Source organism: Callorhinchus milii, unplaced genomic scaffold (assembly GCF_018977255.1).
Source record: "Callorhinchus milii isolate IMCB2004 unplaced genomic scaffold, IMCB_Cmil_1.0 Scaffold3, whole genome shotgun sequence".
Taxonomy (NCBI): domain Eukaryota; kingdom Metazoa; phylum Chordata; class Chondrichthyes; order Chimaeriformes; family Callorhinchidae; genus Callorhinchus; species Callorhinchus milii.
In genome coordinates, this window is record NW_024704744.1 from 74790713 (window position 1) to 74817176 (window position 26464).

The following is a 26464-nucleotide window of genomic DNA, read 5'->3' on the forward strand; positions in this document are numbered from 1 at the left end:
GAGAGGTGGAGAGTGCAGCCTTGGATGCTGATGGTGTCAGCGCCTGAGGTGCGGAGGCGCTGACGTGAGCCAATCAGGAGGGCCTCGGTTTTTCGCACGTTGAGCTGAAGAAAGTTGTCTCTCGTCCAGGACTCGATGTCGGACAGGCAGGCTGTCAGGACATCGGTGGTCGTGGAGTTGAGGGTAGAGGAGGAAAGGTAGAGTTGGGTGTCATCCGCATACATGTGGAAGTTAACTCCATGTCTGCGGATGATGTCACCAAGGGGGAGCATGTAGAGGGTGAAGAGGAGGGGACCGAGGACAGAGCCCTGAGGGACACCACATGAGACAGTACGGGGGGTGGAGGAGAAGCCATTCAACCACCACTTAAGGCAACGAGTCTCACTAATATCACAGCGCAAATCTGACTACACTTTGTGTGATGTAGTTCCTCCTAAATTCACTTTTAGATCCTGTAGTTGCTATCTTATACTTGGTCTCCCCTGGTTATGCACTCCGCAACCAGTCGAAGCAGCCTATTTATGAAAATTTTATAATTTTAAATACCTAATGCAAGGATAATTATTACTACTACAACAACAAATTCCATTTAGATAGCACCCTTCAACTGGTGTTACATCTCAGAGCTTTATTATGTTATTGTAATTTGATCACTCCATAGAGGTAGGTTCTAAGTGTTTTTCAGTGTTTTATAATGGGCCAGCCAGACCAACATCACTGTCACTTTACCCTTGAGTGGATGTTATTTTCTTAGTATATTGGAACTTCTCCAAATAACTACTTTCTAAAGGGGATGGACATTTTGTGCACATGGTATCTTGTTAAGCTATTTCTGAATTGTCTTAGTAACAGTCCAAGTTGCACCAATGATTATAGGAATTATGCTTGTCTTGTACTGCATCTGCATTCAATTTGTAGACCAACATACTTCCTGATCTTCTCCAGTTCCTTATTTTGTACACTGTAGTCCCTAGGAATCGCAACATCAATTATACTACATGTACAATCCAGTTGTTTCTTATGATGATATCTGGTTTATTACAGATTATTGTTCTATCTGTATGCACTGACGAATCCCAGATTATTGTGATGTTACCTTTTGATGTTATGTTTGCTGGTTAATGTTCATAGCAGTTGGTCTTTGTCAATATCAAAGTGTTTACGGATTGTCCAATGGATACATTTAACTACATTGTTAATTTGATTCAGGTACTCTAATGACACTAGGGCAGAACATGATGACAATATTTCTGTTATTTATTTATTATTATGTTATAACTTTCCCGACCTCCGCAACATTGCCTGCCTCCGCCACTGCCTCTCACCGCAGGCTGCCGAGACACTGATCCACGCTTTGATAATGTCCTGGCTTGACTGCGCCAACTGCCTGCTCGCTGGACTTCCCAACTCTTCCCTCCACAAACTGCAGATTATTCAAAACTCTGCAGCTCGTGTCCTATCCCGCACCACGTTCCGCAAACCAATCACCCCCGTTCTTGCCCGGCATCACTGGCTCCCCATCCCTCAGAGAATCAAGTACAAAACCCGCCTTCTCACCTTCAAAGTCTTCCACGGTCTTGCTCCCCCCTACCTCTCCAACCTCCTAACCCCATATCAGCCTGTCCGCTCCTTCTACTCAGCGGACACCTGACTCCAACTCCCAGCTCGGGTCCAAAAATACTGACTGTCCAGTGCTCTGGGACGCCTTTCCAATGTGAAAGCCGCTATAGAAGTATAATTTGTTATTGTTGTTATTACAGCTTAAATTACTCTACAGAGGTAACTTTGGAATGGTCTTCAGTGATAGGTCAGCTAGGCCAATAACCCTGTCCCTTTACATATGAATAGATGTTACTTTTCTTCATACATTTGAGCTTCGTAAAATAGCTACTTTTTGCAGGAGGGTGATATTTTGTTCACCAGGTATTTTTATCAATAATTATTATTATTTGATTGTTGGCATAACTGTGTTTCCATTTGAGATGGAAAATTGTAGGTGCTGGGACAATTTTTGTATTTGATCAGCTGGTATCTGACACACATGGAAATCCATCACAATGCTTATGAATATCCAAACGAAACCACTGAAAGTTTCACATATGAGTGGCTATCGCTGTTTTTTGAGATGGAGATTGTACTCTCTCCCCAGAGATCTGTTCATCTAATCCCGGAAAGGTTAGATGGAGATTGCTAGCAGCCAAGGCTTGGGACATACAGTCAATTCATTTTACAGTATATTCTGGAAAGCGCTTTGAGACATCTCTACAACATGATAAAGTGCTGTATCAAATGCAAGGATTATTATTATACTAAAACCACGCAAGGATTCATAACAGTCTCCAGGCTTTTGGCTGGGCTGATACAAGAGCATTGGAGACTCTGCCTGAGTGGAAAGGTATCTCACTGGGCTGAGTCGTCAACCTTTGACATTTATTCAATGGAAATGCTCAAATCTCAGTAGGATAAATTCATAAAAAGAACTACTTTGGCAGTCCCCATGAGTTTGCAGTAACAATCTCTGCCTATGATCATCATCAGTCACAATGCTCCACCTGTGGTTTGCAGAGTTCCCTTTAGTGTGTTATTGTGAAGGACAGAGGCATTTACAATCTAGAGTTTCAGACATTCAGCAAGAAAGCAACTAGGTGCAAATCGATGTGATTCTGTTGCTCTGATCACCACTTTTGGATGTCAGCTTTACCCATTTCCAGTGTGGAATAGTCTGTGAGTTTGCAATATCTCCTTCCCTATGCATAGTCTATTAAAGATCACATATCACAAGAGAGGTGGGGCTGAACATAGCCATTCAGCCCATCTTATCCTATCCTTCTGGAATGCAAACTCCTCTGCCTTCAGTTACTGAAGCTATTATTCTGGGTTTACTTTCTCTAGCAAATTAAGTGTAAGAGGGATTCGAAAATTCTAATTGCTGTGCACATACGTATCTTCTCACAGATTAGTGTTAAACCAATGAATTTCAGCAGTGGTAATGGTGAGGACAAACACATAGAGACATTGCTCTTACAAGGCAATCCCTGTTTGGTGCCATCATCTAGCTGCATTTTAGTGACTGAGACAGTCACTAGCAATGTGATTGCAATAACTGTCCTGTCAGTGTGAGGTCCATTTGTCAGACAGCAACATTTGTGAAGCCCAGTGCACTCAACCACTCACCATTCCTACCTCCACAGCCCCCCTTCTCCAATAGTATCCCATTATTAAGGTTCATTCACAGTTGCACAGACTCTGGATGTGTCGGAGGTGACACAGTTCTCAATAATAATAATAATTTTTGCATTTGATATAGGGCTTCCACTTCATCTCTACAAATGGCTTCTCCTCCAGCCCCCACACCATCTTGTGCGGCGTTCCTCGGGGCTCTATCCTTGGTTCCTTCCTCTTCAATATCTGTATGCCCCCTCTTGGTAACATCATCCGCAGACATGGAGTCAACTTCCACATGTATGCGGATGACACCCAACTCTATCTCTCTGCCTCTACCCTTGATTCCAGGTCCACTGCTGTCCTGACACAATGTCTGCCTCCTCACCTCATGCTCTGACAGCATCACCATCCATGGTTGCACACTCCACCATTGCTAAGCCAGTCCGGAACCTTGGGGTCTTATTTGACCCTCAACTATCCCTCTACCCCACATCTGCGCCATGACCTGCTCTGCCTTCCCCCACCTCCGCAACATCGCCCGACTCCACCACTGTCTCACACCGCAGGCCGCCGAGACCCTCATACATGCTTTCATTACATCAAGGCTCGACTATGCCAACTCATTGCTTGTCGGCCTCCCCAACTCATTCAGAACTCTGCAGCCCATGTCCTCTCCCACACCAGGCTCCGTGACCCTATCACCCCCATCCTCACCCGACTCCATTGGCTTCCCATCACACAGAGGATACAGTTCAAGATCCTGGTCTTCACCTTCAAAGCCCTCCATACCACTCCCCTGCAATTCTTTCAGACTGAATATCAGTGATTCATTTGAGCTGTGGCTAAACCTGATCATTTATAATGATCCAAATGGTGCAGCATGTATTCGTGATCCCACCATTCTAAATGGTATCTACCAGACAGATTACATTTAGAAATTCCTGGATTATTCATTTAGAATTACCCCCAATATGCAGTAAAATACTCCCTGCCCCCTAATTCAACAACTCGGAGTGAAGCCATGATCCCACTAACCAACAGCTGAAAGTCACACGGTAGTTATTGACTGCTTCATGAATGTTGGCATTGGAGTCCTGTAGCGTATTGATTAGAGCAGTCACCTTCGAAACGAGAAGACTCAGGGTGATTTTGCGGGGCAAAACCTTAGGCAAATTTCCTTACTCCACTGTATTATACATGTCCTGACTCCTGCAAAAATATGAAGAGTTTGTTCCTTGAATGAGATAGCGTAACAGCAGGTGGCACCATAACCACATACAGAAACTGGAATCAAATCACCTTTTTGAAAGGTTTACCCTTTGTATTGAGAATAGAAGCAAAAGGTATTACAAACTCTATTACCAAATTAGAACTATTAGGGACATGAGGGAATTAATAAATTAAGTCAGGCTCAGCCACTGTCAAGCGCTCTGGGAAGCTACCTTGCATGAGGGCGCTATATAATTGTAAGTTGTTGTGGTTGACATGAAGTAGACTCGTGTTTGCTAAGCAGATTGAGTGGCTATATCGGTTTCAAGCTTCTGACTCGGAGGCAAGAGTATTACTAATTGAGTCAGGCTGACACTGAAGCAGGACAAAATGTTTGACTGAATTCAATAGAGCTCATATCATACATGTTTTCATTAGAACCAGGCTTGACTATGCCAACGCCCTGCTTGTCGGCCTTCCCAACTCTTCCTTCCACAAGCTGCAGATCATCCAGAACTCTGCAGCTCGTGTCCTCTCCCGCACCAGGCTCCATGATCCCATCACTCCCACTCTAGTCCGGCTCCACTGGCTCCCCATCCCTCAGAGGATCGAGTTCAAAATTATCGTCCTCACTTTCAAGGCCTCCATGGCCTTGCCCCCTCCTACCTCTCTGACCTCCTAACCCCTTAGCAACCTGTCCGCTCCCTCCATTAAGCAGGGTCTGGCCTACTCCATGTTCCACACCCGGCTCACTGCACCAACGGCAGTCGGGCCTTCAGCCTCTCTGTCTCCACCCTCTGGAGCTCCATCCTACATTCCCTTCTCCTCGAAACCCTCCTCTACGATTGTGCCTTCAGCCACCCTCCTACCCTCTCTAACCTCCACCCTCCCTGATCCCACCCACCGGTCCTAATCCCTGACTGCACAGCGCCTTGGGACGTCCTCCCAACTTGAAAGATGCTTTACAAATGTAATTTTCTAGAAGAGAGTTCTCGATGGGATTCAAAGCTTTTCCCAGCCTCTGTGAATTTTTTTTTGTGTTTTTTCCCCGTGTATTTACACAGGTCATATGGTATACAAGTAAATAAACATAATCCTTGGGTAAATCAGCCAGCAATCTCTGTTCATTGACCCTTGTATTTAGCAATGTTAGCCAGGAAATGTTCCCCACCCCCACCTAAAGCAGTTAAATCCACTACTGACATTCACTGTTTAAGCTCCCACATGATTAATGATCATGTGGATGAGGGACTGACTGACTGCTGAACTGTACCCCAAGTAGAAGCCAAATGACTTGAGAAGGAGAGAAAAAATTGACAGAGGAAAAACAACTGCCAGCTCAGACTGTGTCCTAAGAGGACTTTCTATTTATACAAGGAATGTGCTGTGTTGACAGGAAGCAAGTGAGTCCAACTAGCCAATTTCATTTAGTTATGCAATCAAAACATGTTGACTGGAAGCAAAACACCACATCATTTTTTACCTTCAACAAAATGCACTGTTAAAATTTAAAATGATGCATGCTTGTTATTGGACTGTCTGAGAACGGGAGCCTCTGGGGCTGTGGAAACCTTGCCGATTACGGTCAAGCAGTTTCTAAAGCACCAGTGAGGACCTTATGCATAGGCTGCAGTTTTTATGGATTAACTGCAGCGTTGTCTTGTATTGCCAGCAGCAAACACTCAAGATTCATTTTCACAAGCAATATCAAGACTCCACCAGTTACAATATAGAGCTGCTGCTTAAAATCACAACTACTGTTAACAGCAGCACTATATAATGGGACACAAAGCTCACATTCAGAAAGTTTAATTATCATTTTGTGTCTCACTTGTGGATGGTCAACTTCTTGTTCTCTCAGCAAGTTATAACAGTGTTAAGAAACTCAATGTTAGGGAATCATTTGATAAGATAATGCACTTCGGTTTCAAATATTTCTTAACACAGAGGACAATCAACAAAAGGATTTGGTTTCTAGGCTAGCTCTGTGGCAGAGGTCCACACTGGACTACTTTAAGAATTAAAGTATTCTACAATGGGATACTGGGCTGATTGGTATTCTGAAAGGATGAAATCAAATGGGCTTCTTCATTCAAACCTCTGTGTGATCTTGTGATTACGATACTCCCTACAGGAGTAGCAATTATGTATCATGTAATATGTAATTTCCATACTCTTCTGAAGCCATTATGTAATAGAAACAATTATCCCAGATTTAACCGGAGACATGCTGGGTCTATAACATGGGAGTTGTTCTTATAATAACTCCTGCCGTGCATTACTGTGTTTAAAATAATCTCTATATTAGTAAGACACATAGAAAGTGTCCTGTAGCTCCATGGTTAGAGCACTCGCTTTGCAAGTGAGAGACCCGAGTTCAATTCCAGACAGAGGGCGAAACCTTGGGCAAGTTTCCTTACTCCACACGCCTAATAATAATCCCTCCAAAACCAAAAACAATAATAAATTATAAATTGGTAATTTCAATCTACAGCTGTTTGTGGGACATTGCTGTGCGCAATTGGCTGCCGCATTCGCCCACAAATATGCAGTCAATTCACTTTACAGTGTGTTCTGTGAAGCGCTTTGGGACGTCCTCCCGACGTGAAAAGCGCTATATTTGCCCTTTGTAAGTGCACATTGCCAGACATTATGCTTTTTGGTTAGAAATATGTAAATGATGTGCCTTACATCATCACTGCCTAATGTAGCAATTTTTTATTTATAAGCAAACACAGCAGCCATTTTGCACACAAAGGGCCCACAAATAGCATTGAAGTAAACAATCAATTTGTCTGGAGAATTGTTGACTAGGACATAAGGAAAAACTTGGTTATTTATTTATAAGATTATGCACATTATGCAAATAAAAATCCAAATATTAATCCATTCTTGAATCCCTCTGACTCGCCCGCTCCCTCTCTACCCTTTCAAGGCCTGTCTCAAAACATACTTCTTTAACTGCATTATCTTTCTGCCCCCACTGAGCTCCCACCCCCAACTGGGCCAGACAGCAATGTAAAACATTCTGAACCGCCAGTCCATCCTGAGCCAACACGTAAGGTTCTACATAAATATAAATTGTATGGTATAAGAATAAAATCAACAAAGTAAAACTGAACATAATTCGAAGCTTTATTTAAATCTTGTTCATGTGCACATCATTTTTAAAGCAGAAAAAAAACAGGTATTTTGTAAGACATTATATGTAGTTAGGAAAAGATAACCAACCATAGTATCAGGGCCTGTAGGTGAGAATCTTCGGAGAGATGGGGGCTTCAAAGAACCAATATATTTTAATGTGTTTAAGGGGTCAGAAGCTTGAGTGCCCAACAGTCTCCCTTCCACTCCCCAGTAGTTTGGCCAATGCTGGAGTAATTTTTTTTTAAAAAACAAAACTTTTTTTTACATTTATCCTTACTTTGTGGACCCTGAAACACCTACAGTGCAACTTGGTGATCCACTTCCTGGAGATTGCTTAAGTGACATTAGCCACTTTTCCTCCAACTGGGGAAACCTTTCAGAACTGGATCTTGAACAACAGTAACCTTAAAGAGAATGCCAGGACAAGGGCAAAAGTAGACTTTCTACAGGACATCATTTTGCAAATGTCCATGCAAATGTCCACAGTTGGCAACAGAATAGCTTCATTGGCCCAGTCTCATTTATTCGCTGGATTAATGCTTGAAGAAGCAATGCTTTTATTGTGTGTTTAAGGAGAAAATAAACCTTTCATTAGTTCTAGTGGGTAGCTTTTATGCTCCAGATGACATTTAGTCTTGTTATGTAAGTGTAGCAATGACATAAAGCCACAATCGTGTAAGAGTTAGCATTAGTATAATTGCAGCAGGTTTGTCAGCAATTCAGACAATCGTCTGTCTAAATTCCCTTCAGCACAGGAATTCAGGTAGTCACTTCCTGGCACTGTGATTTCAGGAGCTGGGTTACTTGTAGCCAAGGGATGGTTCGAATTGTAAACCTGCAACGTTCTTTCTGGAAAAAAGCAGAAAAACTGGTGTAAAATAATACGTCTCACTCTTACTTTTACTGTTCATACTGTTCAATACACAATACAAATTGACATTTATAATAGCACCTTTCACAGCAGGAGGTCATCACAAAGGCTTAACAATATTGGCTTGGCACCAGAATTGGGGGGGATGCCAAGGGGCTGGTAAGAGGAAAGATGAAAGAACGTATGATCAAAGCGGTAGGTCTTGAGGCGAACCTTGAATGGATTGAGCGAATAGGAGGGTCTCCAGAATAGAGTTCCAGTGAGTGGGTCAGATAAGCTGAACGCCTGATAGCTGACTGTGGGGTAGGGGACATGAAGCATGTTGGATTGCAGCTTGTGTAGGGAAGAGCTAGGGAGCAGAGCATTGCCATAGTCAAGCCTGGATGCAATAATAATATAATAATAATAATCCTTGCATTTGATATAGCGCTTTTCACGTCGGGAGGACGTCCCAAAGCGCTTCACAGAACACACTGTAAAGTGAATTGACTGTATATTTGTGGGCGAACGCGGCAGCCAATTGCACACAGCAATGTCCCACAAACAGTCGTAGATTGAAAATGACCAATTTATTATTGTTTTTGGTTTTGGAGGGATTATTATTAGGCTCTGTGTGGAGTAAGGAAACTTGCCCAAGGTTTCGCCCTCTGCCTGAAATTGAACTCAGGTCTCTCGCTTGCAAAGCGAGTGCTCTAACCACTGAGCTACAGGACTCCAATAAATGTAGATGAGTTTCTCTATATCCTGAGGGAGATAGTGGTGGAGGTGGGCGATGGGGGAAAAGCTGAGCGGGTAAGATTAAAATCAAAGATAGTGGCAATCAATGGCAGACAGACGCTGGTGGGAGAAAGCACTGTTTGGGAGGTGATATACTGAGGTGCTCAACAGTAAACAATCACAAATTCTGTTCTTGTAATAATCAACACCAGCATTCGATCACAGGGCAATAATGAGTAGTTTATAAACTCACAAACATCATTTCTTTTCATCTAGAAATAAAGACAGCAGTTTTAAGGTAATGCTTCCATATACATCTGCACATTTTTCTGTCACAAGTCAAAGCCATTTACTGTCCCTGGATGGTAAACTGACCGGACAATGGAATAGTGGACTTTTACATTGAATACCCAACACCACCACTTTAAAATGTAAAATGATCGGTATGCTCATTGATAGCTTCCATCAGGTTGATGAACTCACAAACATCATCCCTTTTCATCCAGAAATAAAGACTGCAGTTTTTATTTCTAAATGAAATTTCTCCCTCATTGTCCAATTCCATTATTTAAAATACATTTTACATTAAAGTACTCCCGTATAAGCACAACATTAACAAAGAAAATGCAAGCCTGCATTGTAACAACATTTTTAATGCTAGGAAGTACTTGACGTACTTACTTGCTCTTTAAAAAGATCTCTAGAATGCAAAATGGTTATACCAAAATGAAAGCATCAGGAAGATAATGGTTCCCTAATGCTTCAGTGAGCAAAGATATCCCACTAATTTCAGCCAGTGCTACAGTTGACCTTATAATATCAAAAAATACTGATGGTTTCCCACTCCTAATCGCTATTCAACACCTTTTGTTGGAAAGTTATCTTGAATGGATACCAAGAAAGAACAGCATCATGCTCAGCTGGTTTGCCCTCTAAGGTTAAAAAGCCTGCTGGTACCCAGAGTCCAGCTAACATACAAATCATGGGTGTTCGGGTGAGGTATAGAAAGGCTACATTGCCTATGGAACAACAGCCTATGCAAAAGGATTAAATTAGAAACAGAAAATATGAGCTTCATAGAAAACTTCTCTACAACTTTTAAATGGTGCCAGTGAACATCTTGTGGTTTATTTCTGTGCCTGTCAAATCATGAAAAGGCTTTTATGCAAGGACAGCAGTTCAGCGACTGTTACACGTCCTAGTAAATGCATGATATTCTTTTGGAGGGGAAGAAAGGGGAGAAACAATAGCAATAGCAAGACTCTCCTTCTTCCATCCTTTATTTTCCTCCTTATATCCAACGAGGAGGATGTGGATGTCATTTTTCATGCTAAAGTGGATGTATGTTAAGAAAATAGCCCAGCAATAAATCTACTCAAGAGTGGAATTAGGCCATCAAAATACACAGAATCAAGACATCTGGTTAGGATCAAATTAGAACAAAGTAGGCTAACAGAAAAGACAAAAACAAGATTGCAAAACACTTACGCGAGCCAAGCCAGAAGCAGTGTGAAAACTGCAGAGTTCCAGTGAGTCGACAACTGCACGTCTGCACTGTGTCCTCCCCAACTCAACATCCAGAAAGTACAATATCCCGCTCACCAGCTGACGGAAAGAAAACGTAACTCTTTAAACGAACCTGCTATATATCCAAACAAACACTAAGTTCAATACAATACAGTACAATTTTCATTTATGCAGCACCTTTCGCATCAGGAGAATGTCTCAAAAGTGCTTGCAAAGCTTTCAACACCACCTTAACAAACCACATGAATATTCCCCTTCTTAGGCAAAAAAAGCAGAAGCAACAACTTTCAGTGATAGAGCAGCTTTCATGTAGGGCAGCATCTCGTGAAAGGCGCTATACAAGTGTAATCTTGTTGTTGTTGTTGTTGTGCTGCAAAGTGGTGGGGGTTTTATGTTGACCAAGGGAGAAGGAGGACGACGGAGGTGATCATGTTGAAGAGATAGGTTTTCAAGTCGGTACTTAAAGACAGATAAAGAGATACATCTCACTTACACTCTCTCTCTCTCCCACTCTCTCTCCCACTCGCTCTCACACTCCATCTCTCACACTCCATCTCCCTCTCCCTCTCTCACACTCTCTCTCATACTCCCTCTCCCTCTCTCACACTCTCTCTCATACTCCCTCTCCATCACTCATTCACATTCTGTTTTCTGTTTCGGTTCTCTTTCTCTCTCCTCCTTTGACTTTCTTCCCCCCTTCTCACTCAATCTCACACATTCTCTCTCTCTCTCTGTCTCTCAGATACTTTCTCAACCTCTCTCTCTCTCAGATATTTTCTCACCTTCACCCTCTCTCTCAGACACTTTCTCACCCTCTCTCTCTCGCTCTGATACTTTCTCACCCTCACTCTCTCTCTCTCTCAGACACTTTCTCACCCTCTCGCTCTCTCAGATACTTTCTCACCTTCACCCTCTCTCTCAGACACTTTCTCACCCTCTCTCTCTCGCTCTGATACTTTCTCACCCTCTCTCTCTCTCAGATATTTTCTCACCTTCACCCTCTCTCTCAGACACTTTCTCACCCTCTCTCTCGCTCTGATACTTTCTCACCCTCTCTCTCTCTCTCTCTCAGACACTTTCTCACCCTCTCTCAGACACTTTCTCACCCTCTCTCTCTCTCAGACACTTTCTCACCCTCTCTTTCTCTGACACTTTCTCACCCTCTCTCAGACACTTTCTCACCCTCTCTCAGACACTTTCTCACCCTCTCTCTCTCTCTCAGACACTTTCTCACCCTCTCTCTCTCTCTCAGACACTTTCTCACCCTCTCTCAGACACTTTCTCACCCTCTCTCTCTCTCAGACACTTTCTCACCCTCTCTCTCTCTCAGACACTTTCTCACCCTCTCTCAGACACTTTCTCACCCCTCTCTCAGACACTTCTCACCCTCTCTCAGACACTTTCTCACCCTCTCTCTCTCTCTCAGACACTTTCTCACCCTCTCTCAGACACTTTCTCACCCTCTCTCTCTCTCTCAGACACTTTCTCACCCTCTCTCTCTCTCTCAGACACTTTCTCACCCTCTCTGACACTTTCTCACCCCCTCTCTCACCCTCTCTCAGACACTTTCTCACCCTCTCTCTCTCTCTCTCTCAGACACTTTCTCACCTTCTCTCAGACACTTTCTCACCCTCTCTCTCACCCTCTCTCTCACCCTCTCTCTCACCCTCTCTCTCACCCTCTCTCACCCTCTCTCTCACCCTCTCTCACCCTCTCTCTCACCCTCTCTCTCACCCTCTCTCTCGGTTACCTGGATTTTGGCAGACACGATCCTGGAGATTTTGCTGACATACAGATCGTTGGAGGCCTTGTTGTACTCGGACAGGGCGAACTGCGCGGCGTCTTGGATCACCTGGTCATCCACCGGAGCCTCCTCTATGCCGCCCAGCAAACTGCCCGAGGCCGCCGAGACCCCGATCAAAACAGCCAACAGCAGCAGCTTCTCCATCACAGCAGCCATGTTTACACTGCCAGCTCTGACCCCGCCCCCAGCGTCACCAGCCCCCAGCCCCGCTCCCAGCCTCACCCCCAGCCTCACCAGCCCCGCCCCCAGCCTCACCAGCCCCGCCCCCAGCCCCGCCCCCAGCCTCACCAGCCCCGCCCCCAGCCTCACCAGCCCCGCCCCCAGCCCCGCCCCCAGCGTCACCAGCCCCCAGCCCCGCCCCCAGCCTCACCAGCCCCGCCCCCAGCCTCACCAGCCCCGCCCCCAGCCTCACCAGCCCCGCCCCCAGCCCCGCCCCCAGCCTCACCAGCCCCGCCCCCAGCCTCACCAGCCCCGCCCCCAGCCCCGCCCCCAGCCTCACCAGCCCCGCCCCCAGCCTCACCCCCAGCCTCACCAGACCCCCAGCCCCGCCCCCAACCTCACCAGACCCCCCAGCCCCGCCCCCAGCCTCACCAGACCCCCCAGCCCCGCCCCCAGCCTCGCCAGCCCCGCCCCCAGCCTCACCAGCCCCGCCCCCAGCCTCACCAGCCCCGCCCCCAGCCTCACCAGCCCCGCCCCCAGCCTCACCCCCAGCCTCACCAGCCCCGCCCCCAGCCTCACCAGCCCCCCAGCCCCGCCCCCAACCTCACCAGACCCCCCCAGCCCCGCCCCCAGCCTCGCCAGCCCCGCCCCCAGCCTCACCAGACCCCCAGCCCCGCCCCCAACCTCACCAGACCCCCAGCCCCGCCCCCAACCTCACCAGACCCCCCAGCCCCGCCCCCAGCCTCGCCAGCCCCGCCCCCAGCCTCACCAGCCCCGCCCCCAGCCTCACCAGCCCCGCCCCCAGCCTCACCCCCAGCCTCACCAGCCCCGCCCCCAGCCTCACCCCCAGCCTCACCAGCCCCCGCCCCCAGCCTCACCAGACCCCCAGCCCCGCCTCCAGCCTCACCAGCCCCGCCCCCAGCCTCACCAGACCCCCAGCCCCACCCTCAGCCTCACCAGCCCCGCCCTCAGCCTCACCAGCCCCGCCCTCAGCCTCACCAGCCCCGCCCCCAGCCCCGCCCCCAGCCTCACCACTTCCCTCTGCTCCAGCCTGGGCATCCTCCGCCGGGCCCACCGTGGCTCCCGGCACTCGCTGTCCCAGACCAGCAACCCCACATGTCCCATCATTCATTCACTCCCTCCGCTCAAACCGCCTCCTTAAGGCAAACCCAACTTCCCCCTTCCTCATACGTACCCTCCCCAACTCTCCACTCGCACCACTCTCCACAACCTGTACACCCGAAATTCCTCTCTGCATCACTCTCTCCTCCCTCCAGCAAACCCATCCGCATTTCCCTCCAAAATGTCTGTACCCTCTCAAATAAAGCCCTCACCATCCACGACCTCATCCTGGATGAGCACCTTCACATTCTTGGGCTCACAGAAACCTGGCTCTCCCCCAATGACCCCGTCCCCTTAGTGGAAGCCTCCCCTCCAGGCTACTCCTTCCACCACACCCACACCCCTGTCCAAACCATCTCCAAAGCCTCCCTTGGTCTTTCCCCCTACTCCTCTGGTTGCTTCCCCTCCTTTGAGCACCTCACCCTCTTCCACCCCTCTCTCCCACTGAAAATCCTTTTGGTCTACCTCCCCCTAAGCCCCCCTGCTCCTTCCTTTCTGACATCTCTACTTTCCTCTCTTCCCTGTCCCTTTGCTCCAAATACCTACTCATAATGGACCATTTCAACCTCCACCTAAACTCTCCTTGCACTACTCCTTCTGACTTCACTAGCCTCCTCTCCCTAAACCTCACCTTTCACATAAATTCACCAACCCACAACCGTGGCCATGACCTCAACCTCATCATCAACCATGGCCTTTCTGACCCAGCATAGTGGACAAGGCCCTCTCGGACCACTTCTTCATCTCCTTTTCCTCTCACATCCCTCTCTCCTCCACCAAGCCCTCAACCATACTCTACCGCCCATGGAAACGTCCCTCACATCCTCCAATATCCTATCCCTTTGGCCTTCCACCCGCAGAGATCCTGAAGCAGCTGTCCAGCTGCTCCATGATCGCCTCTCTTCCACCTTCAACTCCCTCGTCCCCCTGAAATCCAGGACCATCTCCAAACCCACCCGATCCCCCGGTACAACAACCATCTCCACTGCCTAAAAACCCAAACCTGGCTGCTCGAGCGCAGATGGCAGAAAACTGGCCTGACAGTCCACCGCCAACTGTGACTCGAGCAACTCCACAGCTACCGCTGTTCTTTGATACGTGCAAAAACGGCCTTCTACTCCAACATCATCTTGGAGGCAAAAAACAATTCCAAAGTCCTTTTTTCGAACACCCTCTGTGCCCCCTCTCAGGCCTCCTCAATCTTCACATCTAATGCCAAGAGCGAGGAGGTCATGGACTTCTTTTCAACCAAAACACGTAATATCTGCCAGGCAGCCTCATCCTCCTGTCTCTTGTCACCCACCACCACGCCCTCTCCATCCCCCTCACCCTCCCCATCATCAGCTCCTACCACAACCCCCATCCTACATTCCTTCTGCCCCATCTCTCCGTCCTCCCACCACCTGCTGCCTTGACCCCCTCCCCACCAACTTGTTGGTCACCCAGCTCCCCCTCCTCTGCCCACTACTGGCTGATGTCATCAACCAGTCCCTTTCCTCTGGATCAGTCCCTGCCCCCTCAAAACTGCTGTCATCACCCCCTCTTCAAAATCCTTCCCTAGATTCCTCAAACCCCAGCCATTACCGCCCTATTTCAAATTTGCCCTTCCTCGCCAAAGTCCTAGAACGCATTGTTGCCAATCAACTCCTCGCACACCTCTCCTCCCACTCCCTCTTCGAACCCCTCCAGTCCGGTTTCCGCCCTGCCCACAGTAAAAGTCACAAACGACATCCTCTCTATCTGTGACCAGGGCTCCCTCTGCCGCCTTGTCCTCCTGGACCTCTCCGCTGCGTTCGACACAGGCAATCACGACATCCTCCTTCGCCTTTCCTCTGTCATCCATCTCAGTGGGACTGCACTCGCTTGGTTCGAGTCTTAACTCATAAACCGCCAGCAGATAAACCTCCGTTCCACCCTCGGCAGCCATGCCTTCAGCCACTATGCCCCGAAGCTCTGGAACTCCCTTCCTCACTCCCATCGCCTCGTCCCCTCTCTTCCCATTTTCAGTCTCTGCTGAAGATCTTTCTTTTCGACCGTGCCTTTGGTCACCTTCCCCCCCCGGCTCGGCCCCGGGATCCGTTACTGTAAAGCGCTCTGAGACGCCGTCCGGCATGGAGGGCGCTATATAAATCCAAGTTGTTGTTGTTGACCCCAGCCCCGCCCCTAGCGTCACTAACGTCACCAGCCCCGCGCCCCCACCCACTACCCTCCACTGACACAGTTCCAAATGTCTCCAGTGCCCACTTCAGGTCCCTAGTTTGTCACTTGCCAACCTGTGCCTAATACTCTCCGAATTTAGGTAACCAGGTGCATCTGTCCGCAGACACACAGGGAGGTCTCCATGCAGAACTCTCAGTCTGGCTTGCAATGCTTTTAAGTGTGATGATAGTTTCTGCTTGTGTCAGATACTTGTCCTACACCCCCCACCCAAAGGTTCAGTGGTGGGTGTGATGGACAATATTATATAGGGTACCAGTGTAAGTGGAGTCATTCTGTAAACCACCCTTCTCCCATATAAAGTGCAGGAAGAACAGAGAACAAATAAGGAAATGGCATCAAGTGATGCGTCACACCCTGGTGAGCAAGATGTTTGTGGGTAGGTATTGCACAATTTCAATGAGTTTTCCACCATTAATGAAGGATTGCCCTGAAAAATCTAATGCACAAATGGTTCTTATCAAACAAGCAATAAGTGATTACTCAATGATGTGGACTGTGCTGCAAGAGGTACTGGCTCAGATGTGTTTTCTATATAAAAAANTTAAGTGCATTCTTCTGCTGATAAAATTAGCTTAAATGCTTTCATAAATCATTCTAGACCCTGATTTGTCCAATCTGCTGCCTTGTTTTTTGATGCAGGAGAGGAGTGTTGTCCCGAGTGTTGATTTTTTGTGACAATGAAGAAATTGGATTTACGAATGCTTTCATCTGTGGGTGAACAGACAGATGTTATTTCTCCGATACTTAATCATCACAGTGAAACGCCTTTGGTGGAGAAGCTAGGACAAGTTTTGTCAAATCTTAGTAACCATCAGCATCAATCTCACCACAGGATCACAAGATTAATTCAAGTGAAGAAGGCCCTTCAGCCCATGTGATCTCATCCTTCCAGAGCATTCACCCCATCTCCTGCCCATCACAGCATCAAGGTGTTTTTAAGTCAGTCCAGTGTTCTGGCCTCGAGCTGTTCCAGTCATGAATTGCTCTCTGAGTAAAGAAATACTTCCCGGAGTCTGTTCTGAAATTGCCCTTTGCAACTCTAAATCTGTGTCTTCTTCTGCTGTCTCGGTGCATTCGAAAGCAGTGTTCTGGGCACAATTTCTCAATTCTATTTAAAATCTTGTATACTTCTATAAGACCACATTTAAGACTGCTTTCAAGACTGAAGAACTGTAGCTTATCTAATCATTTTTCATAGCTCTCCTCTGCACCCCCTCAAAGACCCCCTTATGTTATAGTGACCAGAACTGTATGTAGTGCCAGGTGCAGCCTGCCCAAACACTGTATAACCGGAGTACAATTTCTGAGGTTCTGATTTGACAATAAAGCAATAAAGCCCAATATTCTTTTTTGCATTGTTTATTGCTGTCTCTCACTGTTTTGACATGGCAAGCGATCAGTCAGCTATCAGCCCGAGATCTCTTTCAGTTCTATCCCATGCATGGAGCACATGTTCTCATATTCTTACTTCCTCTGTGCAGTATCTTGCATTTATCTGTATTGAACTTCACTTGCCAAACCATAAGCCCATACGCTGACCCTATCAAGATCTATTATAAGACCTTTGCTGCCTCCTCTAATTCTACGTTTGTGTCATTGTCTCATGTGCAGATTAAACTAAAAAGAACACAAACATGACCAGGTTTCTACACAAAACATTGAAATAAAACAAATGTTATCAAGCAGCATTACTCTTCACTTAAATATGCCAATAAAACTCAAACTGATGGTGGTTTTTGATCAAAATATGTTTGTGATGCTTCAGGTACGTGTTGTCCTTGTGGGCGATTATTCTGGTGGCCTGGCCAAAAATCCTGATTAATTGGTCATTTGCCCCATGGCTGTTTGTAGGATCTTGTTGTGCACAAATTGGCTGCTGGGGTTGTTGACAAAAAGCTGCCACTAAACCTTGACTGTAATTCAGTAAGCACTATGAGATGTTTCAATGTGATAAGGTGGTATAAAAATCCACCTTTTCATTAATAGACATCCTTGTACTTTTCATCCTTTTCTGGTGATCAGTCTTTCTTGTCAATTAGTTAAAAACCTGGTAAGTTCCTATTTGGTATTTAATGGGCTCTGATGTAAAGTTTGTGGAAGGAATAAACTCAGTGTCTGAATCAATACACATTCTATTTGTGGTAATACAAGAATTAGAGGAAGTTCCAGCTCAAGAAATGTTTGCAGTTTCAGTTTCTGACCACAACAGCTGTGATGTTTATTAGTACAAAGGCTTTAGTACAAAGTTTCAGAAGGAACGCTAGAACCATCAACATTTTCTGTGATTGTCAAGAAAGAAAGAAATCCACTGAGAAACAGAAAAACGTAAAATAATGTAAGTTTGTAATCCACACAAAACAGTACAATTTACATTTATGTAGATCTTTCACATTCAACGGATGTCTCAAAGCACTTGACACTGCTGGCTGGGCACCCGAGCTTGTTGGGTGGGGACCAAAGAGGGTGGGGAGATGGAAGGATAGTCAAAGCGATACATCTTGAAGTGGGCTTTGAACATGGAGAGGGAGCGAATTTTGTGTTCCAACAGCAAAAATTACACTTATGCAATAATAATAATAATCCTTGCCTTTGATATAGCGTCTTATCATGTCTTCGAGACGTCTGAAAGCGCTTCACAGAATATACTGTAAAGTGAATTGGCTGTATATTTTGTGGGCAACAATATTTCACATCAGAATGATGGCCGGGGTTGGGGGAGAGGGGATGGGGGGTGTTATGTGCAGCTTTAATTGCTTAGCGGGAGATAATAATAATACTTGCATTTGTTCTACTGCTGTCAAGACATCTCAAAGTCCTTCATAGGATTTTACAGCGAAGTGCAGTGAATATTTGTAGGCCAACCCAGCAGCCAATTTATCCAGAGCAATGTCCCATGAACAGCCATGGAGTGAATGACCAATTTCACTTGGAGAGTTTGTTGGCCAAGACAATAGGAGAAACTCCCTTCTCTTTTTCAATGGTGCCAAGGGATCATCCGAAATGCGGCATCTCTCCCACCAACACATCCCCAGCACTGCATTGGAGTATCTGCCTAGGCCGGGGTCTCCAACTAGTGGATCACCACAAACTGGCATCTTCGCGCATGATCAAAAACAGAGGAGGAAGCAGCGATAGATAGAACTGCATCATTATTGAGTCAAATTAAAAACAAAGCCTGATGCACAAAGTATCTCATACATCGCAAAATAAAAATATAAACTTTAATGCAATAAACTGCGGTAAATATTGCTCCTGCTTCTTGTTTTTATTGAGCATGTGCAAGACGCCACATAGCGGCGATTGACCAATTGGAACCCCTTGGCCTAGGCTATGTTTTCAAAGTTCTGATGTGTGACATAAATCCACAAACTTCTGACTCGGAAATGAGAATGCTACAACTGAGCCGGGCGGGCACCCGATAATAATAATAATAAATATCATTGAAGTAAACAGCCTAAACCTGACATTCTCTGTTGAAGTAGTAAGTGGGAAAGGGAGGAATTCTGCAGAGTTATAAAAGTAATATATTGCAGTAATTTGGGTTAGTACTGCCTGCAGTAGATGTCCAATTAGTCAGCACTCAGTATGATCATGTCCTGTAGCTGTGCACATTATTTTACTTAAAGCTTACGACTGCAATAAATAAATACATGTTCCAAATGGCTGCATTGTCTTGTAGTTTCTATCCACAGAAATCCTCAATATATATAATCAAACTTGACTTTGTTTTTCATTATTATCAAGCCTGCCCACAAATAAGTTAAAATCATTATACCTCAAATATTCAAACACAATTCATGGAGTAGCAGCATTTGTTATCAACATAATATGCTACAGGCAGTCACGTATATTATCATGGCAAGTATGAAGTGAAGCTAATAAATCACTGATATCTTACTCTCTTATTTTTCTAGTCAGTGGAAGTCTGCCTGATATGTCAAAAAAGACTATTTTGTTGTATACTTGCCTCCAAAAATGTAGAACAAAAATAGCTAACATCCCTACAGTGGTGTCAGGCTCCGCCACTGTTAAGCACTCTGAGACCCTACCCTGCAACTTGTTGTTGTGTACGCTTTACATTGTATCCTGTGAAACGTCTTGAGACATCCTATCTATATCAAATGTAAGGAGTATTATTATTATTATAAGCATTCACCCTGTCAGATACGTTTCCTATTTGGACTGTCAGGGTAAGCTACTTTATATTCATTTACTTTAATGAATAACTTGTTCTATTATCAGCATGACCAGAATGCAGAAATAATTAATTCCGGTCACATTATTCTCTGTGAGAGGAAGTCTGTTTGTTACTAGATTTGGCACAGGGTCTCTTAGTTGGATTTGGTTTCAGAATATTGTGTGCAAGAAATTAATTATTTCTGCATTGCTTCTGCATTCCAGAGACTAAACTCAGTCCTCTTATTACCCCCATAATATTTGAAACAAAAATCCACTATGATGGTGTCCAGCAGAGAAGACTTTTGTGTGAAACAGCTAGTTTAAAGAACTGCTGGTACTCAGTGCACATAGATAGCACGTGAATAGGAATCTTGGCTTCTGTTTGGAGCTAAACTTGTGACTGTAATTGTGTGAAGGATAAGCTTTCACTACAGTAACGCTTGGTCGACATTTTCTTGGAAAACGTTTGAAAAGTCTTGTTTCTTGTTGCTAAGCAGCACAATTATTTGTTGGAGAATGAGACATCAGCAATAATCGTATTATGAGGGAGAGGTTTTTAACTATTCATACAAAAGATATTGTTATATAATTAATTGGTGAGCTGACTGTGTGGCAAAATAAATCCTGAGTGAAGAATAACATTTACAGATACACATTTCATTCATATTACCAAAATACTTGGTAGTGTACAGGACTGGGAAACTGCTGAAGTTTAACTAGCTAATATGTAGTTTGCCATGACAAGCACTGATTGACAAGCTCTCCACTGCTTATCGGGCTAGGACCACTCTACCCATTAGGACGTTGGCTTGCAGGGTCAACAGGAGCTGAGTGGGAGGATTCCTTCCCCCCCAGTGACCCCCAGTGTGCCTCTCCAGGTCCTGCAGGCCAGCCAGGCTGGCTTCTCAAGTGCCTTGGAGTACCCGCCTGGCTCAGGAATTGGACTACTGAGACTCGGCACTTCTTGATTAGCAATAGATAAAGGATCCAAATGGAAAGAATCTGCTCCCCTGTAGCTGGTCTGCTCCTCCAAGCACAGCTGACAAGTCCCTCCACTGTTGATAATAGTCTGTTATTAACAGTGCCGTGGAGGACTGTAGACTTTTCTGGTTCACGAAAAAACTCCTGAGGCCACCACAGAGGATTGACTCAATATTCCATTGCCTGGTATGTCACCTTGGAGCTAGTTTAGCTTAAAGAGACCTTATTTACCTCCCATTTATTTGATGACGTTCACCTACAAAATACAATTACACTCTAAAGTATATCATTTGAGATATCCTCCCAACGTGAAAGGCATTATATCACATGTAAGGCTTTTTGTTATCAGTACAGCCTAGCTAGCCGATAAGCCCATATAATGTTTAATCACAAAATCTAAAAATAACTAAAGCATGCTGATTGTTGCTGGTGCTGCCATTGGGTCACACATTAAATCAAGGTACCGTCTACATGTTCAAGCGGACAGTAAAGATTCTATGGCACTTTTCGAAAAGAGAATGGAGTTTCTCCTGGTGGCCTGGCAAACAATCCTCCAGATAAAATTGGTTATTAAATTCATGGCTCTTTGTTGGTTATTACTATGTGCAAATTGGCTGCCGTGTTTGAGTACTAAATACACAGTCAGTACACTTTACAGAAAATCATATGAAGCGCTTTGAGATGTCTGCTGACGTAAAAGGTGCTATATCAAATGCAAGAATATCATTAATAATAAGTTATTAATTATTAATAACTTATTATTAATAATAAGTCGTAGCTCTGACTGATTTTCCTAAGTCAGTGTATGTAGATAATCCAGATACGCCACAATTAGGGCTTTGTTTTGTACAATACTGGATACAACTAGGATTAAATAATCAGACATCTCAAGTATTATTCATTACAGGGCAGGGGACATGAATCAGGCTCACTGGGCAAAGGGTGTAGCTGTGTCAGTAGGGTTGAGGAGATCGCAGAGTTAGGGTGGGCCAGACTGTGGAAGGACTATTCCCTGTCCCTGTGTATCAGTTTCAACATCCTGGTTTTGAACTCCACTTTGTTGCCCACTTAATCTCTGCAAAATACTCGGCACACTCTCTTCTATTCCCTATTTCCTTTTGAGCTCAGATTTCAACTCCAAATCTGTGCTTTCCTATGTTGAAGGTAATATATTAACAACAACAAGATTACATTTGGAAAGCGCCTTTCATGTAGAGAGGGCGTCCTAAGGCGCTGGACAGTGTACAGCATTTCAGACCCGAGCTGAGATCAGTGTGGGAGAAAGGAGGGGAGGGGAAGGGGGGTGGCCGATGGCATGGTCGAAGAGGAGGGTCTTGAGGCGGAACTTGAAGGAGGCTAAGGAGGGGGCGAGGCGGAGTGATTGGGGGATGGAATTCCAGAGATTGGGGGCAGAGTGGCTAAATGGTGGAGCGGGTGGGTCGGGGGATGTGGAGCAGCCGGAACCGGCTGAGCGGAGGGAGCGGGCGGGTTGGTAGGGTTTAGGAGGTCACAGAGGTAGGGTGGGGCGAGGCCATGGAGGGCTTTGTAGGTGAGGACCAGGATCTTGAACTGGATCCTCTGAAGGATAGGGAGCCAATGGAGTCGGGCGAGAATGGGGGAGATGGGGGTCACGGAGTTTGGTGCGGGAGAGGACACGGGCTGCAGAGTTCTGGATTATCTGCAGCCTGTGGAGGGAGGAGTTGGGAAAGCATTTGCATAGTCGAGGCTGGAGGTGATGAAGGCATGAACAAGAGTTTCAGCGGCCTGAGCGGTGAGGTAGTGGCAGAGTCGGCGATGTTATGAAGGTGAGGGAAGGCAGAGTGGGTCATGGCTTTGATATGGGGGAGAAAAGACAGTTGAGGGTCGAACAAGACACCACCTAGGTTCCTGACTGGTTTGGTGAGTTGAAGTGTGCAACCATGGAGGTTGATGCTGCCAGAGCCTGAGGTGCTGGCGTGAGCCAACCAGGAGGGCCTCAGTCTTGTTCACATTCAACCTCTAGGAAATTTGCCCTCATCCAGGACATGATGTCCGACAGGCAGTCTGTCAGGACAGCAGTTGTCCTGGAGTTGAGGGTGGAGGCAGAAAGATAGAGTTGGGTGTCATCCGCATACATTAATCTATTATTATAAGGTGTTGAAGGTGTTACATAAGCTATTATTGTTAACCATTAATTCTACAAATGCTGGCTCCTCATAAGACACTATCTTCTACATAATATTCATAATAACTTACTGCAATAAAAGCTGACTGTTTATTATGTTACAGAATGGCTCCATGAAACTTTTCCTAATCCCACTGCTTTTTAGTCATGTCATCAAAGAGAATGAAGTAATGATCTGCCATCTAGTGGCCATGTAGATGTAGACAAATGCAGCTGACGCATATCTTGTGACATAAATTTGATTCGGAAATTACAATTTTGTTGATGTTCAGATGCAATTCAACAAGGAAAAAATCCTGCGTGCCTAGTCTGCATGGATATGCTTTGTTTTAAGACACCAATCCCTCTATTCATTTCTTCTTGTATAAACTGAACAATGAACAATGATTAGACAAGCTAGAGGTCTTCAGTCTTGTGAGAAGATATCTCATACAGTCGTACAAAATTTAAAATGGGATTGAAAAATTAAACCCAGATCAGTATTTTAGGATTCACAAAGACTGTAGAACAAAGTGACATAGATTGAGAGTAAAGGGTGATTCCAGGACATATAGTAAAACGTTTTCCCTTCGCAGGTGGTGATTAATGACTGGTTGCAAGGAAGATTGAGGTCAGGACACTAAACTCATTTAAAAAGCAGCTTAATGCTGTGATGGGAAGACAGTAGAATGAGTGTTTTGGAAGGATGAGATCACGTAGGCTGAAGGGCCTTCTTTATCAGAACCAATCTTGCAAATTCTTTCACAAGAAGAATATGAATAACATCCAAATCTACTTTTCTACTTCCGGATAAAACAGATGTCATCCTCCTTGGCTTTGACCAATGTCACTTTTAGTCTTGACCTCCTTAACCTCCTGACATCTCTCTCAAACTCACCAAACCAGTGAGCAACCTTATTGCCTGTTTCAATAATCAACTCTCCTTTCTGCTGCTGGAGATGTCCTTGCTGGTCCCATCTCCAGCACCAACAAAATCCAATTGATCCAAAACTCTACTTCCATAATCTCACACTTACCAGGCTCTGCTACACCACTGAATGTATGATTGTAGTTCTGAGAGGCAGAGGCATAAATATACAATATAATTTACATTTACAACAACAACTTGCATTTATATAGTGCCCTTCATATCAAACAGCATCTCGGAGAGCTTAATCCTTTATATAGTGCCTGACATGAAAAGTGTCTGTTTATATAGTGCTGTTCATGTCGGGAGGACATTTCAAAGAGTTTTACAAGACTGGCTAGGCACATGAGGGGGAAGGAATTTGGAGAGTATCAGGGTGGGGGGGCAGGTGAGGGGCGGGTGGCAGAGGAAGTTGAACATAGCGCGGTCAAACAGGTAAGTCTTCAAGTGGGCTTTAAAAGTATGGAGTGAGCGAGATGGAATTACAGGAGCAGAATGGCTGAAAGCTCAGCAAGGTTACAGGCGGTCATAGTGATATGGTGGAGCAAGGCCATGGAGGGATTTGAGGATGAGGACAAGAATCTTGAATTTGATCCACTGAGGGATGGGAATGGAGAGGCAGTGGGGTTGAGCAAGTTTCTTGGAAAGAAGAATGGATGTATGAAAGCTTATTTGGTTGAGTAATAAGACATATAAGTAGTAAAATTCAGGAAATTCTACCCTCGTGCTACCACTACACTAGTGCTGGTAACAAATTAACTTTCCTAAAATGCAAATGTATAGTAATTCTAATAAAAGAAAGATTACAAGCAAAATAGCCATTTCAGATTTAGCTTTAATCAGTCATTAAAAGTTTTAGTAGATAAGATATGACGTACTTACAATCATATGTAAGCAACTGACAAACAGGACAACATTTCATTAAATCCTAAATACAGAAATGTTTACTCGTGTTAACAAGTGGGGTATGCTGGACCCCAATCACTCTCTTTACTTATGGGGGAAGAGAAAAACTGTCAAATCCCCTGAAAGAGATCCTGTCTGCCTGTTCAGGTAAACATTGAAGATCCTATGGCACTATTTTGAAAATCAAAGGGGGTTTCTCCCAATTTCCTGACCGGCAATTCCCCAGAGAAAAAAAATGATCAATTGGTCATGGCTGTGGGACATTGCTACATGTAAATTGGCTGTTGTATTTACCTACAAAATATATTCACTGCAGGAAATCCTCTGAAGTTCTTTGAGAAGTTGTGGTGACATGATATGGAGCTATATCAAATGCGGGTATTATTTATTATAATCTTTTTCTGAGTTTTTGCCACTTATAGTGGTAAAGCATGATTGGAATTTCTTGTGGTCAGATCAAACTCCTGACCTTCCTCTTAGATTAATCAGGAATTCTTGAGACTGATCAACCAGGCGATTTGTTAATCTATTTGTTAATCTTTTACCTGTAATACCTGAGTAATCTCACAACTACAGATGTAAAAACAATTTTCAGAAACCAAGACGTATATTTAACAACACTGGCACACATTAAGGGATCACAGGGATTCTTTGAATGGAAATAGAAAAACGTTAACTGGTGTAGTAGAGCTCTAACCACTAAGCTATATGATTCCGTATGATATGACTTGTGTGAGGTTTACTGTGTTACAAAAAGAAGCAAACATTCAAATCCTAAATTCACTCTTCACTCAAAGGGTGGTGAATGTGTGGAACTCACTACCCCAAAGGGCTGTTGACGCTCAGTCCTTGAACATATTCAAGACTGAGATAGATAGATTTCTTATTGCAAAAGGGATTAAGGGATATGGGGATAAGGCAGGGTCAGGTTATTAGCTGGAGTTAGATTAGAAGATCAGCCATGATTGAATGGCGGGGCAGGCTCGAAGGGCCGAATGGCCTAAACCTGCTCCTACATGTTATGTTATGTCATGTTATTCAGGATTTATTCTGTCACTCTTCTCTGAAATAGTCCTCTCCAATACATTGTTGTCCCATTGAAATTATCCAGCACTGCATAAAATATTCTAAACATGTCCTCACCACAGAGTTTGAATAACTTTCAATAACTTGTTTTGACTTACAGTGAATCCTTGACATATACTAGTCATATACTAGAATCCTTGACATGGATTCTAGTATATGATTAGTTAAGTTGAGAACAACTTCTAATTTTAGTCAATGATCAGCACATTCATTGCTCCACATACTAATGAATCGGAAATGTTGTAATTGTTTCACTCCATTCCAATGAACCATGACAACTCATGGCAATGAATGTGAGCTTGG

At 44.9% G+C, this 26464-nt stretch overlaps 1 protein-coding gene across 1 annotated transcript; it reads right to left on the minus strand.

The window, feature by feature from the left end:
• Positions 1-7488: 7488 nt before the first annotated feature.
• Positions 7489-12646, minus strand: LOC103181669 (cystatin). Its single transcript, XM_007898318.2, has 3 exons — positions 12384-12646; positions 10595-10711; positions 7489-8367 (listed from the first exon to the last, which is right to left on the minus strand). The coding sequence occupies exons 1-3, from the start codon at positions 12591-12593 to the stop codon at positions 8278-8280; spliced, it is 417 nt and encodes a 138-aa protein (XP_007896509.1). The 5' UTR covers positions 12594-12646; the 3' UTR covers positions 7489-8277.
• Positions 12647-26464: the final 13818 nt, after the last annotated feature.

Bases quoted from the DNA above. Each gene is read 5' to 3' on its own strand.
- LOC103181669 (XM_007898318.2), bottom strand. From the start codon at position 12,593: ATGGCTGCTGTGATGGAGAAGCTGCTGCTGTTGGCTGTTTTGATCGGG. The intron at 10,712-12,383 runs GTAACCGAGAGA...TCTTTCCGTCAG, and splicing joins TCGTGTCTGCCAAAATCCAG to CTGGTGAGCGGGATATTGTA. The intron at 8,368-10,594 runs GTAAGTGTTTTG...GCTTTTTTCCAG, and splicing joins CTGCTTCTGGCTTGGCTCGC to AAAGAACGTTGCAGGTTTAC.